Source organism: Tupaia chinensis, unplaced genomic scaffold (assembly GCF_000334495.1).
Source record: "Tupaia chinensis unplaced genomic scaffold, TupChi_1.0 Scaffold000323_1, whole genome shotgun sequence".
Taxonomy (NCBI): domain Eukaryota; kingdom Metazoa; phylum Chordata; class Mammalia; order Scandentia; family Tupaiidae; genus Tupaia; species Tupaia belangeri.
In genome coordinates, this window is record NW_006159817.1 from 1,761,029 (window position 1) to 1,773,334 (window position 12,306).

The 12,306-nt window shown below is 49.4% G+C and overlaps 1 pseudogene and 2 gene segments (V, D, J or C); all 3 read left to right on the forward strand.

Moving 5' to 3' along the window:
- Positions 1-147: 147 nt before the first annotated feature.
- On the forward strand, positions 148-3,856 carry LOC102500034 (immunoglobulin lambda variable 1-40-like). The segment is given in 3 exon segments: positions 148-260; positions 369-703; positions 3,797-3,856. Coding segments are annotated over 3 exon segments (441 nt in total).
- A 3,754-nt stretch (positions 3,857-7,610) lies between these two features.
- On the forward strand, positions 7,611-8,123 carry LOC102500442 (immunoglobulin lambda variable 5-37-like). The segment is given in 2 exon segments: positions 7,611-7,656; positions 7,780-8,123. Coding segments are annotated over 2 exon segments (390 nt in total).
- Positions 8,124-10,776: 2,653 nt separating this feature from the next.
- On the forward strand, positions 10,777-11,341 carry LOC106735198 (immunoglobulin lambda variable 5-45-like; annotated as a pseudogene).
- The last annotated feature ends 965 nt before the right edge of the window (positions 11,342-12,306 follow it).

A 12,306-nucleotide genomic window follows, 5' to 3' on the forward strand; every position in this document is an offset into this window, starting at 1 on the left:
CCCCTGGGCCCACACAGCCCCACCTCTACCAACCTGCCATTCTCTGGCAGAGGGGCCTGACCCAGGGCCAGGGGGGACCAGCAATCTGGGGGTGGGGTTTCATTTGCATGAATGCTCCCTCCCTCTCTCAGAGCATGAAGAGGGGAAGGGAGAGACTGGGGGAAGCTCTGCTTCAGCTGTGGGCCCAGAAGGCAGGACTCCGGGATCCTCCACCATGGCCTGGTCCCCTCTCCTGCTCACCCTCCTGGCTCACTGCACAGGTGACTAGATACGGGGCCAGGGGAAGGACCTGGGGAGACCATGGGCCCTACTTTCTCCTCTTGTCTCTAGACCCAGAATCATTGTCTCTGTGTCTCTCCCACCTCCAGGGTCCTGGGCCCAGTCTGTGCTGACTCAGCCGTCCTCAGTGTCTGGGGCCCTGGGACAGAGGGTCACCATCTCCTGCACTGGAAGCAGCAGCAACATCGGGTATGGGTATAATGTGCACTGGTACCAACAGCTCCCAGAGAAAGCACCCAGACTCCTCATCTATGAAAACAACAAACGGCCCTCAGGGGTCTCTGATCGATTCTCGGGCTCCAAGTCTGGCAACTCAGGCTCCCTGACCATCTCAGGGCTCCAGGCTGAGGACGAGGCTGTCTATTACTGTCACTCCTACGATCGCAATCTCGATAGTCACACAGTGCTCCAGGCCAGGGGGGAAGTGAGACAAGAACCTGCTGTGCAATTTTCAGTTGTAGAATTTTTTTTAAATTTTTCTAAAAATCAGCTCTGTTAAGTTTATACATTTCTATTTTCTACTAACATTCTGAAGCATGACTAAGCCTATCATACTTAACATAAAACAAAAACAAGAATTCCCCTGCTGTCTGCCCAGCCCTGGGTCTTCTCTGTTCAGCTCCTACCTGTGCCCAATTCAGATGCTTCCTCTGTTTGGCCTAAGACTGGGATCTGAGCTCTCCTCAGTGAAATGTGTCCAGAGAAGCTGTTTTCCATCTCTCAAATATGCCCCAGTCCTGTCATTCTTGTTAGCACAGTGCAAATTCTTCTAGAATTAAATATATATATTATCTGGATGGCAGGGGGGACTGCTCTGGGACAGAGTCCAGGAGGGGTGCACTGGTCTGTGGGGCTTCCAGAACATGACACCACCGGCCGGGCGTCTTCACTGACAGAGATCTCTTTCCTCATCATTCTGGAGTCTGGGGGGGGGCAGGTCACTTTCCTGCTCTTTTACACTGTGTCCTCTGGCAAGAATACACAACCTATAGATAAAAAACGAAACCTAGGGACCAGCAGTTAGCATAATGGCTATGTCGCTGGACTCCCACGTAGTCAACCGCGGTTCGCGTCCCAAACCCGGTGGCTTAAAAGTCACTCGAGGCACGTGTGCGTGCGTGCCCAAGATCCCAAGAGGAGAATGGAGGAGAAGGGATTGCGGCGTGGTCATCCCTCCTGTGGGGTGATTTCTCACTTTCCGTCTCTCTGTCTCTCTCTGTCTGTCTGGCGAGTGCACGCGCCCTATAGCGAAAATCTCTCCAAAAAAAATATGAAACTTAAACCTAAAACACATCAAAGAGTACTCACGAAATTGTGAATAGAAAGAAACAACTTCAATGAAATGAAGGCCACTTATGAAGACCCCATCGTACGCACTAGTGAATGAAAAACTGTTTTTCTGTAATATAAAAATCGAGACAAAAATGCCATTTCTCCACTTCCCCCCAACTCAAATGAGAAAATGGAACCTAGATACTCATCAGGAAAATGAGTTCGGCGTTGAAATCCAGCAGCAGAGATGTCCGAGCAGCAATCACAGTCACTCTCAGGAGAACTTCCAGACCTCCTTTGCCACTCCTCAGAAAAGGACAGGGTGGGCCGGCCTTGCAGAATCGTGGTTAAGGGACATGAATCCCGCATGGCCTGTTATCATTTGAAACCTGGCCAAGGCCCCTGGGAAAACATGTCAGCCAGGTGTGCGGGCATTCCCCAAATCCAGACAGGATGGGGACTTTCTGTTGAAGGAATTCCACCTGACACACCCCCTCCAGGTTTGCTTTCTCCCTCTCCCTCCCTCTCTGTGTCTCTCAGCAAGCACGCATGACCTCTCTGGCCAGCACACATACCCTCTGCAAAATAAACAAGCAGATAATATAAAATAAATAAAAAAGTAGTATTCTATAATAGCGAAACAAATGAAAGTTATAGAACAGGAACACGTGATGGATTAAATTTCTACACATCTCTGGAGGAACTCAGCGCAATAAACGTTGAAATGAAAATTCAGTCACTGGCGGGCCAGCGAGGGGCATGGTGATTACAGCAACTGGATATCACCCGGTCAGCTGCCTGGATTGAGTCCTGGACCCAGTGGCTTGAAAAACATACCAGTCACATTTGCTTGAGGGTCCAAATCCCGAAAGGAGAGTGGAGGAGAAGGGATTGTATTGTGGCCATCCTCCCTGGGGGGTGATTTCTCACTTCATTCTCTCTCTGTCTCTCTCAAGCCAGCTCATGAGCCCTATAAAAAACTTATAAAATAAATAAATAAAAATAAAAGAAATTCAAACAAGGAACACAGTTCCCAAAATGAACCATACATAGCTCTCAAAGCCCAGCAGGGGCGCTGTGGAGCTGCTCAGAGAGGATCAAGATTGAACAAGTGCACCAGGTTCCCTGTTCCTGGCCTGGCCTGCTCCCTGGACTGAGTGAGGAGCCACAGCAGGTGCTTGCCCCCATGAGAGACTCAGAGCTCACAGCCACTACCTCCTGACAGAGCCGCTGCTTCCAGGGCCTAAGCTCAGTGTGGACAGGCGTGGGGATGAAGGGCTCCATTTGTACAATGCAGCACCCAAACCACAAGTTTACCAGGGAGCTGAGGAGGCTCTCTTTATCAGAGAGCCACCCAGAGTCCAGCTCCAGCTGCAGGTCCTGGGATGTGGGGAGAGTCTACAGCATGGCCTGGACACCCCTTGTCCTCTTGCCTCTCCTCACTCTGTCCTCAGGTCCAAAGCGATGACAGGTACAGGCCTTGGCAGGGTCCCTGTCCTTCCTCTTTCCTGACCTGTGCGTTTTCTGGGTTTAGGGTCTGGTTCTCAGACTGTGGTAACTCAGGAGCCCTCACTGACTGTCAGGACCAGCTCGGCATGAACACCTTTTCTCTGAGTGAAGAAGGCTGTGGATTAGAAATAGATGCAATAACAGAACCAGCAGTTGGCATAATGACTATGTCGCTGGACTCCCACGTAGACGACCATGGTTTGAGTCCTGGACCCGGTGGTTTAAACTCACGCCAGGTGCGTGTGTGTGCGTGCCCAAGATTCTGAGAGGAGAATGGAGGAGAAGGGATTGCAGCATGGCCACACTCCCGGGGGGTGATTTCTGGCTTTCTATCTCTCTGTCTCTTTCTGTCTGTCTGGCGAGCGCATGCTCCCTATAGCAAAAACCTCCCCAAAAAAAAAAAAAAGAAATAGATGCAATAAAAAACACACAAAGACACATGAGTCTAGAAAAGCAAGGATCGGGTGGGCACAGCTCTGATGGAGAAGTTGCGACCAGAACCAGTCTCAGGTTTATTCTTTCAAAGGGCAGAAAATGGGGGAAGGGGAAAACAAGATGCAAAAGGAATGGGGAAGAAAGAAGTGGAATGCAAAGAGAATAAGGGAGGAGAAATTGCAATGCAAAGCCAGTTGTTTTGGGATGTAAATCGTCTAAAGATGTGAAAATGACTGGCGCCATATAATTTCTCTGCTATTTTTGAGGGGACAACCTGATAAACGCATGTGACTTCCTTTAGCCCGATACTGGGCAGTATCAGGGTATGGGGTATCAAAAACAACAGGAAGACGACCATTGACAGCAGGCAGGTACTGGTTCCCTATGCAGGTGCTTCTGTGGACAGAAGGCTGACTCCTTTTCCTAGTTTTCCAAAATCTTTTCAAAAGGGACTGGGGAAGTCATGCCACAAACAGGAACAGGATTCTTCCTACCTCCTGTCCCCTGGCATGGTATCTTTGAGATGTATATTTCAACCAATTACACCATATTCTTTTGCTTATCTCTTCCCAGGACAGAGAACTTCCCTTTCCTTGAGATGTAGATTAAGCCTTTCTTTAATCTCTTCCCAAGACACAGATCTTCCCTTCCAGTCACCAACCTAAGAATTGTGGAACACACCTATAACCTACAAGCCCCCCCCCTACATGTCCCACCTTTTTGGGCCAGACCAATGGAAAATCTTTTCACTAAATGTTGTCTGTCAATCTCAAAAACTGTACATGATCACCCCGAGAAAGGGCACTGATTCATGGTACAAACAACCAACACTCCTGGGCCCCTGCCCACTTTTCAGGCTCCTTCATTGGGGGCAGGGCTGTCCTGACCCTGTCAGGGGCTCAATCTGAGGACCAGGCTGGATACTACTGCTGGCTGTCAGATAGGGGTGCTTAGCACAGAGACACACTCAGATGGGGAGCCAAGACACAGACGTACATGTGACAATGTGTGGGTACAGAGTGCTTGTAGGACATCAAGATCACATGACCCTCCACCTCGGCTCTCAGGGCAGTACAGATGTTCCCATCCAGGAGAGAAGGGAGAGGGTAGGTCTGGGTTTATCCCTTTCCTGCTCGAGTCCTGGAGTGGAGGAAGCTCAAGAGTGACCTGGGCTGAGCTGGCCCACAGGAGTACCATTGCATTATCTTACGTCCCCACAAACCAGAACTAGGGGGCATCAGAACTGAGGACGGAGGACCAGCACAGTCGGGAGGGCAGCATCACCAGCGCTGCTCCTTGTGAAGCAGGCATGATCCCATCTTGGAGGAGCATCTCCAAGAAGAGAAGGGAATGAAGCAGGAGCGACTCCATCTTGGAGAAGCGCCTCCATTAGAAACCCTTGGACTCCTATGACTAGAAACTTGCCTTCTCCTCTGTGCCTAAGAGTCAACAGAGTAATTAGCATTCCTATTGTCTTTAAACCGGGCTCCTCCTTACTGCCTTAAAATGTTCCTTAGTGATATAATCCTCAGCCAGATCCCCTGCCCTGGCTATGAAGACCATTAAACTTCTATTGTTTTGAAGGCAGAGACAGAACCTACCCTGAAGGAGCAGTAACCTGCTTTTCTTGCTTCTGTTTTGGTTCTGTCTGGATGTCCTCTTATTTCTCGCTGAGTAGACTATAATACTGGTGCCACCAGGAGCAAGGGGAGGGACTTCTCCTTTGTGTGTTACTAATGCTGTCAGGTCGCACTGTGATTTACTGTAGGTGTGTTGAATAAGGATTTTTATAAATACTGAAAAGTATAATAATTTTTGAAATACATTCTTCTTTTCTAAGGTTGTGGGGTCAAATATGTCCCCTCAAAAAGATATGTGAAGTCCTACCCATGTTACCACAGAACACATCCTTATTTTGAAAACTAGTTCCTTACAGATGTATGAGCCAGGATGAGGCCATCTTGTCGTAGAGGGACCTCCCAACCCAACCAAGTATGACCTCCCTCCCTCCCAACCCAACCAAGTATGACCTCCCTCCCTCCCAACCCAACCAAGTATGACCTCCCTCCCTCCCAACCCAATATGACTCATTATGACCTTACTAGAAGGTGGCTATGAGAAAACACGACAGTCATGTGAAGAAAGAGGTAGAGAGGGCAGCTGCCAGTCAGGGATCTCTTGGTGTTGACCAGAAACACCAAGCACCAGGAAGAGGGGAGGAAGGATTCCCTCAGAGCTTTCAGAGAGAACTCGGCACTGCTCTATGGATTCGGACAACGAGCCTCCAGAACCGTGAGACAACGCACGTCTGTGGTTGAGGGCTCCCAGATTGTGCCACATGGTTATTACCGCCCTAGGACAGGGGCAACCACATAATCCACAGAACTGCAGATCTGAATTGCCTCGTGTTTCTTCATCTTGGCCTCCCATTTTTCCACAAACGGGATCACGTTAGTGCTCCTGGTACTCCCCTTTATACTCTGCTATTGTCGCAGGAGCTGAACTACGGGAAGTTTCATGTCTTGTTATACACGAATATATAATGACTGCTTAATATGGCTAAGATGAAGTAAGTACTAATCAAAAATTTTAGTTTTAAGTGCTTGCAATTCTTCACTGCTCTCGAGACAGGAAGATGTGAACAAGTGAAAGCCTTCTTGTCTCTAATAAAGGACTTTATTTCTGTGGACCCGTGACTCCTGAGGAGAGGCTGCCACTTCCATGGAAGCCTGGAGTCCTTGTGTCTGATGTGGCATTCACAGAGTGGGAAAGAGGGTGTGAGTGTCCTGGCCAGGGTGGTGGGAGGCAGGACAGACTGAGGCCTGAGGGCTGGGTCACGACCCCAACCTCCCAGGCCCATCTCACTAGGGTTGCTCCCACCATCATGTGCCCACAAGCCACCTGGGGATTTTGCAAATGTGGGTTCTGAATCAGTGTTTCTGCAGTGGGGCCTGAAAGTCTGCTCTTCCAGAGAGACTATTTCCCCAGATCAACACAGCTATTTCATTATCTTCATAGTCACAATACTTGAAAACACAGAATAAAACTCTGCAGAGACAGAAATCAAAGCGAAATCTCTCATAGAGAGGGTGAAAGACGTTGGCTAAAGGAAAAGCCATAGTAGGAAGAGGGGGACTGCAGAGAGGAGAGGAGGGCTGAGAGCCAGGAAAGAATCACTGTGTTTAAAAAACAGTCTTTTTAAATTTTTGAAAAAGAACTAGATTTAAAAAAAAATAATTTTATTATTTATTTATTTATTTTCATTTAACTGGGGAAGAAGCCAGCAGGTCTGGGACTCAAACTGTGGTTGGCCATGTGGGAGTGTCCAGTGCTTTAACCACCGTACCACTTACTGGCTCCCCCCTTATCTCAATGAGGACCGCTCTCACCAACTTCCCTTCTGCATCTCTGATTCCTGACTGTCCTGCTCATATCCTGGTCTCCCTTCCTTTCCTACCATCCCATTGTCCCTGTGACCTCTAGGTTCCTCCCCAAGGGCTTTACATCAGAGCAGCCAGGGGCATGCCCTAAGCTCTTCCCATGGAAGTTGCCACTCCCCGTCTTTGTTTTTGAACCTCTCTAAACCCTGACACCAGAAGCTCCAACTCCATGGCTTTTACTTCCGACACCTTATTGCACCTTGCCCTTCTGTTCCTGGGGTTCTCTCATTCCCAGAGAGTCCTGAGAACCACCAAGCATGCTCGTAAGTTCTTCCAGCTCCCCTCATGCTGCTCCATGTGTGCAGCTGGAGAAGCACCAAGCAGGAGAGACACCCAGTTCCCGAGCAGCCAGGGAGGCGAGATCAGGCTGGGCCATCCTGCTCCCTGAGGGGGACCCAGCAGCTGTGTCCTCTCTGACTGGCACAGTCCCCTGAGCATGGCCCTCTGTGCTGTCCCAGCAGGAGCGTCCTCCCAGGGCCCCCCAAGGGGTGGAGCCAACCTCCCTCCCCCTCAGTCTGCAGTGTGAGCTGAGCCCCAGCCCAGGTCTCAGGGAGGGGCTGGGTAGCCACTGGATGGTCAAGCATTTGCATAAAGAGCCCCTCCTGTGGCAGAAGGTAGGAAGAAAAGGAGGCTTTGGGCAGCCCAGCCATGTGGGGACCAGGGACTGTGTCCACCATGGCCTGGACTCCTCTCCTTCTTGTGCTTCTCTCTTACTGCACAGGTAGGACACTCTTCTGGTGGCCTGGGGTAATCTCCAGGCTTGTATTTGCTCCTCTGATTCAGATCATTAAGAATCTGAGACCTGACATAATTCGCCCCAAGTCATGAGTGTCTGTGTCTGCAGGTTCCCTGTCCCAGCCTGTGCTGACTCAGCCGCCCTCCCTCTCTGCATCTCCTGGAGCATCTGCCAGACTCACCTGTGCCCTGAGCAGTGGCTTCAGTGTGGGGAGCTATGGGATAGGGTGGCAGCAGCAGAAGCCAGAGAGCCCTCCCCACTATCTTCTGTACTACCACACAGACTCCGATAAGAAACAGGGTTCTGGGGTCCCCAGCCGCTTCTCTGGATCCAAGGACACCTCAGCCAATGCAGGTGTTCTGCACATCTCGGGGCTGCAGCCTGAGGACGAGGCCGACTATTACTGTGCAATATGGGACGGCAGTGCTTCCCACAGTGATGCAGGCCGATGAGGAAGTGGGACAAAGACCTCAGGTCCTGCAGTTCCTGGCCTGTGACTCTTACTCTGTGCATGTTAAAATATATTGACTTCTAATATAAATAGTTCCCAATATTAAAACTGTCTCCTAATATTGTACGTGATTAGTGTAAAAACCTAATAATAATTCTCAAAACAGCACAATAAGCTGGAGCCACAACTGGAAAGGACATCCTTGGTGTCCTGTGCATGACCCTGGCGTTCAACCACCCCCAGGAGGCAGCCAGCGAGGAGGTCTTCTGTTCAATCAATGAGGGAGCAGATCTGGGTCCCCCCAGGTCCTCTCTGTTTCTCTGAGACTCCACCTTGTACCAGGGAGACTCCTTACTCTCCTTTCAGGACCAGAGCAGGGACTGCACCATGCCTGGCCAGGGGCATTCTGGGAAATACCAAGATTCCTGAGGACAGAGTTCAGTGAGATGGTGTGGGAGGGAAAGGACAGAGGAGGGGCAGAATGTAACCAGGAGGGGCAGAATGTTATAATTCATCATCCACCAGCTTCACTGTCAGATCCTGTCCCGCAGGTATAGGATAATTTCTCAGTTCTGAGGCCCTCTCCTGATGGAAGTTTTACAGGTCTAGAAAGCTCGCTTACACTGAACATTGCACCCCTATTCATTCAAATTACAAGGTCCTGCCTGCTCTCAAACCCTGATGAAGGGGCCAGCAGATGGCATGGTAGCGGGGGCAATGGATCCCACATGGTCTAATCCATGGTTCAAGGTCCAGACCTGGTGTCTTCAGAAACATGCTAGGTGTGCATGCATGAGTGCCCAAATTTCTGGAAAGAGAACGGAGAAGAGATTGCAGCATGCCCATCACTCCTGGGGTGATTTCTCACTCTCCCTCTCTGGCTCTCTCCCATGAGTACACGGACCTTATGGCAAAAATTGAAAAGTAACACCAACTAAAGAAACCTGATGAAGCGTGTTACATATACAAATTCAGAATAAAATGTAACCTGGGGGGCTAGCAGGTGGCATGGAAGTTAAGGCAGCTGGGTCCCACATGGCTGACTGCACAGTTCCAGTCCCAGGCCCAGCTGTTTAAAATCATGCCAGGTGTGTGTGCATGTGTGCCCAAAATGTGCAGGAAGAAGGGACGGTGGGGTGACCATCCCTCCTGGGGGATAATTTCTTACTCTCCCTCTCTCTTTCAGTCTTTCTCTGGTGAGTCTATGTGCCCTAAATCAAACTTAAAAACAAAAAAAAACCAAAAAAACCCACAAAACTCTTTGAGGAGAGAAATAAAAAGTTAAAAAAATTGAATCATAAAAAAATGACGTATGGAAAGTTGCTTAGTTGACATTAAAACTTGAGCTTCAATTCTCTTTGTTATATATATATAATGTTATAGGGCATATATATATGTATATATATATATAAAACAAAAACCTCTCTAAAAGTTAAAAAAATATGAAAAAAATATGAATCATAAAAAAATGACATATGGAAAGTTGCTTAGTTGACATTAAAACTTGAGCTTCAGTTCTCTTTGTAGTTCACATACTAGATTTTCTGTGTGCCCTAAAAAGTTTCACAGCCTTGTTTAACACCCCCTAATCAGAGGGAAGACTAAATTCTCATTAATCAGGCAAATTTCAAATAAAACAGTCATGAGGAGGGACCAGCAGGTGGCGTGGCGGTTAAGGCACTGGACACTCCCACATGGCCGACCACGGTTTGAGTCCTGGACCTGGTGGCTTGCTTTCTCACTTTCCTCTCTCTCTCTCTCTCTCTCTGTGTCTCTTTCTGGTCGAATTAAAATGAAGGAAGGAAGGAAGGAATAAATAAATAAATAAGTCATGAGGAATAGATTCCCAGGATCTCTTGTGAGCCACATTTTCTCTGATTCTAATGAAAGACAATCCTGAGTTCAAATGTCACAACTCCTCATTTATCTCCATTCGTCCCGAGCGTCTGACACAATTCAAGAATGACACACAGGTCTCTCTGAGCTGGGAAGATGAAAGCAGACACTGCAGCATACTCAGCACACACCAAGCGAGAGATCAGATGCTTTCAGCCTGTCCTCTGGAGTCACGTACAAGTTTGCAGCTCCCACAGATGTCTTCTCAGAGAAAAAAAAAAACTGCAGTAAACACATTGATTATATCAAAATCCGACTGTCAGAGAACGAGACGAAGGATGAGTGAATAGAGACAGTGGATGGCTGATGAGTGGCAGAGACCAGCTGCTCTGTGAGGGCTCTGGGCCATGGGGAAGTATGTGACAGGGTCCAGCAGGAGACGCCGTGGGACTGCCCTGTACTTCCTAAACTCCTGCACAATGAGAACCAATCAAGAGAGGCTGTGCCTTGGACTGGCCCTGTGTTCCCTGATGGGGACCCAGCAGCTGTGTCCTCCCTGACTGGCAGAGTCCCCTGAGCAAGGCCCTCTGTGCTGTCCCAGCAGGAGCTTCCTCCCAGGACTCCCCAAGGGGTGGAGCCAACCTCCCTCCCCCGCTGCCTGCTATGTGAGCTGAGCCCCAGCCCTGGGCTCAGGGAGGGGCTGGGCAGTCACTGGATGGACACACATTTGCATGAAGAGCCCCTCCTGTGGCAGAGGGTGGGAAGAAAAGTTGCCCTGGGGCAGTGCAGCCATGTGGGGACCAAGGACTGTGCTCACCATGGCCTGGACACTTCTTCTCCTCATGCTTCTTTGTCATTGGCCAGGAAGGGCAAGGCTTTGGGGACACAGGATAATCCCCAACCTGCTTTGGGGTCTTCAGGTCAAGGCTGCTGAAAATTATCATCCTAGTCCCTGCTCTCCCATTCTCATGTGTCTGTGTCTGCAGGTTCCCTGTCCCAGCCTGTGCTGACCCAGCCGCCCTCCCTCTCTGCATCTCCTGGAGCATCTGCCAGACTCACCTGCGCCCTGAGCAGCGGCTTTGCTGTTAGTCGCTATGACATGTACTGGCACCAGCAGAAGCCAGGGAGCCCTCCCCGCTATCTTCTGAGGCACTACACAGACTCAGACATACACCAGGGCTCTGGGGTCCCCAGTCGTTTCTCTGGAGCAAAAGATATCTCAGCCAATGCAGGTGTTCTGCACATCTCTGAGCTGCAGCCTGAGGATGAGGCCCACTATTACTGTGGGTTTGGCACAATAATGTGTACCACAGTGACACAGTCAGATGGGGAAGTGAGACAAAATCCTCAAGGTCCACAGGTGAGGGCCTCTGGTTCTTGTGATGTTGCAATACATTTACTGATATTGTTCCAAAGAGAAAATATCTTGGGACCAGCAGTTAGTGTAATGGCTATGTCGCTGGACTCATGCAGTCGACCGCGGTTCGCGTCCCAGACCCGGTGGCTTAAAACTCATGCCAGGTACGTGTGCGTGCGTGTCCAAGATCCCAAGAGGAGAATGGAGGAGAAGGGATTGCGGCGTGGCTATCCTCCCTGAGGGTGATTTCTCACTTTCTGTCTCTCTGTTTCTCTCTGTCCGTCTGGTGAGCGCACGTGCCCTATAGCAAAAAAAAAAAAAACAACCAAAACCCAAAAACCAAGCAAAAAAAAAACAAGAAAAAAACCCAAAACTTAAACGTCTCCCTCAATATTTTTCTAAATATTAAAGAAGAAAAATCCTCCTACTGACACCTGACTTCCACCATGCTGACTTTACATCTGAAGGTCCAGGTACCTCGAGTGAGTCAGGCCAGCTCCGGTTGACATAGGGGGACTGTCACAAAGCAGAGACAAAGTCACAGGAAAAGACTTGAGTGGGACATTTAGGTGGAAATAAAGAACACTTGGGGAAGGAGGGGTTCATTGCCAAAGTAAGTATCGGCACCAACCTCTGGGGGCATTTCTCTCACAGCCTGAATCTCTGCTCTTGACCCTCATCAGCCATCAGACACCAAGGCCTTTATGAGCAAGTGAAAGGACAAAACTGGCACCTCTCATTCTTGTCTCTGGGCACGAGACTACACGGTAGGCATCCTGTCTTTCAGCTTTCTCTCACGACCCCCCCATTCCACAGCTGGATTCTGTAGGATCAGTCTAGGGATCGGTGTATAGGAAATTTCAATAAATATATTTGAATATACACAAAGAGGCTGTGAGTCTCAGTGAGGTTTGGATCTGAGTAGGGTGTGCAGTGGGTCATAGCTTTGTGCTGTGGGTCTCAGTGATGTGTGCTGTTGTCGCACTGAGGT